The sequence below is a fragment of the Canis aureus genome, chromosome 12, assembly GCF_053574225.1.
Source record: "Canis aureus isolate CA01 chromosome 12, VMU_Caureus_v.1.0, whole genome shotgun sequence".
NCBI lineage: Eukaryota > Metazoa > Chordata > Mammalia > Carnivora > Canidae > Canis > Canis aureus.
In genome coordinates this window covers 30,272,791-30,276,679 of record NC_135622.1, presented here as the reverse complement: position 1 = coordinate 30,276,679, position 3,889 = coordinate 30,272,791, and the positions used below count along the sequence as shown (strand labels likewise).

General features: G+C 63.1%; 1 protein-coding gene across 1 annotated transcript; it reads left to right on the top strand.

Annotated features, from left to right (window-relative positions):
* The first annotated feature begins 324 nt into the window (after positions 1 to 324).
* On the top strand, positions 325 to 2,682 carry DUSP2 (dual specificity phosphatase 2). The gene is made up of 4 exons (XM_077843397.1): positions 325 to 787; positions 951 to 1,072; positions 1,506 to 1,725; positions 1,845 to 2,682. The coding sequence occupies exons 1-4, from the start codon at positions 400 to 402 to the stop codon at positions 2,057 to 2,059; spliced, it is 945 nt and encodes a 314-aa protein (XP_077699523.1). The 5' UTR covers positions 325 to 399; the 3' UTR covers positions 2,060 to 2,682.
* The last annotated feature ends 1,207 nt before the right edge of the window (positions 2,683 to 3,889 follow it).

Genomic DNA, 3,889 nt, shown 5'->3' with positions numbered 1-3,889 from the left:
CCAAGGACTGAGCGGTGGGAGCAGGTCAGAGGGTGGGAGTGTTCTGCGAGGCGGGGGCGCAAAGGTGGGGGGCGCTGGAGCCCCACTGACCCTGGCAAAACCCCTTCCTCCGGAGCGGGTGCGCGCTCCCCCCCCCCCCCCGCGCCCCGCCCCCCTCAGCCCGCCCAGGCCCCGGCCCGCCCAGCTCGCGCCAGCTGGAGGCCGCGGGGGCGGGCGCCGGCGCCTTCCTGCGCTGCCCTTGTATGGTGACCCGGAGGCCGGCCCACGGGTACTTAAGCCGCGGCGCCGCCCGGGGGCCCAGAACACTAGGGTCGGGGCAGCGCGGCCGCCGCGACAGCCGGGAGCGCGCGGGCACCAAGACGCGCAGCGACGGAGGCCGGGGGAGCCGGGGCGGTCGCCATGGGGCTGGAGGCGGCGCGCGAGCTGGACTGCGCGGCGCTGGGCGCGCTGCTGCGGGAGCCGCGGGAGGCCGAGCGCACGCTGCTGCTCGACTGCCGCCCCTTCCTGGCCTTCTGCCGCCGCCACGTGCGCCACGCGCGGCCCGTGCCCTGGAACGCGCTGCTGCGGCGCCGCGCGCGGGGCCCCCCCGCCGCCGCCCTCGCCTGCCTGCTGCCCGACCGCGCGCTCCGGGCGCGCCTGGCCCGCGGGGAGCTGGCCCGGGCCGTGGTGCTGGACGAGGGCAGTGCCTCGGTGGCCGCGCTCCCGCCCGACGGCCCCGCGCACGCGCTGCTCGCCGCGCTGCTGCCGGAGACCCGCGCCGGGCCCACCGCCGTGTGCTTCCTGCGAGGTGAGCGCGGCCCCCCGGCCCCCCGGCCCCCCGGCCCTCCTGCCCTCCTGCCCCCCTGCCCCCCTGCCCCCCGGCCGTCCTGCCCTCCGGCCCCCCGGCCCCCCCTCCCCCCCCCCCGCCCCGCCGCGCCCTCCCGGCTCACCGCCCCTCGCCCTCCCCGCAGGCGGCTTCGACGGCTTCCAGGCCTGCTGTCCCGACCTGTGCTCGGAGTCCCCCGCCCCCGCCATGTCGTCTGCCGGGGTCGAGAACAGCCGCTCTGACGCCCGGGCTCCGTCCTACGACCAGGTGAGTGGAGACCGAGACCGAGCGGCTCCCACCGCCCACCCCCTCCTCTCTGCGGGATGGGCGCCTCTGCGGAAGGAGGCTGCCGCTTGTGGATTCCAGCGGCCTCTCCTTGTCCACACTCACCTGTGTGCGTGGGTGTGTGTCCCCGCAGCAAATGGGAGCACATCTTTGTGTGTCTGGTGTGGGCTGCTCCTGTGCGCCTCTGTGAATCCGTGTCTGCAGCATATTTGGGGCTTTGATGGGGAGGTGTGTGTTTGTGTGTATCTCTGTGTCCCCTCGTGTCCTCATATTCCAGAGTGTGATCCTGGTCAGGACAGACCGAGGGCTCCTCTTGCTGGGCAGCCTGCCGTCTGTCCCCCCGCCGTACTCAAGCCCTCCAGGCCTGGGCTGAGAAGACCTCCTCCTCATCATCCCTTTTCTCCCACCGGTACAGGGCGGCCCTGTGGAGATCTTACCCTACCTGTTCCTGGGCAGCTGCAGCCACTCCTCGGACCTGCAAGGGCTGCAGGCATGTGGCATCACAGCGGTCCTCAACGTCTCCGCCAGCTGTCCCAACCACTTTGAGGGCCTTTTCCGCTACAAGAGCATCCCGGTGGAGGACAACCAGATGGTGGAGATCAGTGCCTGGTTCCAGGAGGCCATAAGCTTCATTGGTAAGAGGAGGAGCTTCACCCAGGGACCTGAAGGGACACCCAGGTGAGGGGACTGGGGCACCTGTCACCTCCCCTGCCTACCTTCCTGGCTGACCCCCTCTTGCCCATCTCCCTCGCAGACTCCGTGAAGAACAGTGGAGGCCGGGTACTGGTACACTGCCAGGCGGGCATCTCACGCTCTGCCACCATCTGCCTGGCTTACCTGATACAGAGCCGCCGCGTGAGGCTGGACGAGGCCTTTGACTTTGTCAAGCAACGCCGGGGAGTCATCTCCCCCAACTTCAGTTTCATGGGGCAGCTACTACAGTTTGAGACTCAGGTGCTGTGTCACTGAGGCAGGGCCCCACCATGCCGGCTCCAGTTCAGGGAAAGCTGCCCTCCCCTGTCCCCCTGAAATTTGAAAAGCCCCCAAGTGGGGGTGCTGGGAATGCAGGAACTCTGGACTTACTCACCTGGTGCTCTTCTGCTGGGTTTGAGGGCTGGCCCTTATTCTGGGGACCAGAATGGAGGGCATGTCTGCTTCCCCTCCCCCCCTCTCTTCTGGCGGAAACTAACTGGACTCTACACCCATGGATTCCCACTGGTCCCAGCACCATGTTGAGGCCCTTGGCAGCCTGAGAGCTCCAAGGAACAAGCTGTGACAACCAGGAGCCCTGTCTGGGGGGTGGTCCACTACAGGCCCGGAGCCTGAGCCTTGTACTCCTGGGGAGCTGGGCATCAGGGAAGTGATGTGTCTGTTACGTCCGGACCTCTTGCTTGCATGCGTGCACATGTGTATGTGTGTAAGCATTTCACGCCTGTATTGGTGCTGGAAATTTTTTTGTGTTCAGCTGACATTTAACACTCCCTCCCCCACTTCCTCCCAGCCCTGTGGGCGGGGGTTGGAAACTTAGCACTTTATATTTATACGGAACATTGAGGATGTGTCAATAAAGTATTGTTTTGTTTAAAAAACAATTTCTCAAGCATCTGGTCTGTTTCTTCATCAGACCTCAACCTATCCTTGTGCCTGAGGAGTAGAAGGAAGAAGGTGCTCGTGTGAGCTCACCTATAGGAGGTGCCCTCCTGGGCCTTGTCACCTTTTGTTGGTGTCGTAGCCCAGGCAGTGTTCCATCTCTAGAGCTGAAAGAGGAGGTTTCTGGGAGGCTGACTCCAACCTCGTTTCTGTTACTGGCGTTCGATTCTGTGGGAAAAAGCTTGGGTCCATGGCTCAGACTGCACTTCCTTTTTGGGACATGGATGGATATGCATGTGTGTGCACCTGTGGGTGTGGCTGTTCCCATGGGTGTGGGTGTCTGTTCTTCCTACCGAGCACACGCTTGCATGTCATATGCACCTGAAGGTATCTGTGAGTGTGCCTGTGTGCATGGCTCTTCCAGTGGCTGTGCATGTGCGTGCTAGGCCAGGCCTCCTTTTCCCCACGGTAGGGCAACACAACTTCTCCCCTCTTCTCTCACTTACCCAGGCTGGGCCCCCAGGCCTTGGAATGCCCATTTGCACTGGGGCTCATGGCAGCCCGTGTGCCAGAGTTCCTTCTTGTCCCCAGAAGCCATGTGGCTTGGTGTTTGGTATGGAAAACATGTCACCAGGGGTGGGCTTAGTTGCTCTTTACATCCACCCAACTAGCATGTCTTTTTTTAAAAAAGATTTTAATTATTTATTTATTCACGAGAGACAGAGAGAGGCAAAGACACAGGCAGAGGGAGAAGCAGGCTCCCTGCAGGGAGCCCAATGCGGGACTTGATCCCAGAACCCCGGGATTAAGCCTTGAGCCAAAGGCAGACGCTCAACCACTGAGCCACTCAGACATCCCCCAGCTAGCATGTCTTGATTGAATGTTGGGTATTTGCCTGGCATGGGACTGTGCCGTCTGGGGAGGCATGAATCACGGGTCCAGCCCAAGCCAGAAGTGGAGGGGGTGCATGATGAGGCTGCCAGAAACGGGTGTTGTGATTTGCCTGGGAGCAGGGGTGCTGAGGTTCTTGAGGTCAGCTCTTGGACAGCTCAGCCAGCTTCATTCGGCCTCCACTCTGATGCTTCTGGCCACTCGGAGTGTCATCTGGCTAACTCAGTCCTTCCAAAGTCAGCTCAAGGGTCACCCCTGCAGAATGCTGGCTCTTCTTCATGGCATTCTGTGTGCCTGGCAGGGTACACCTGAGGGATG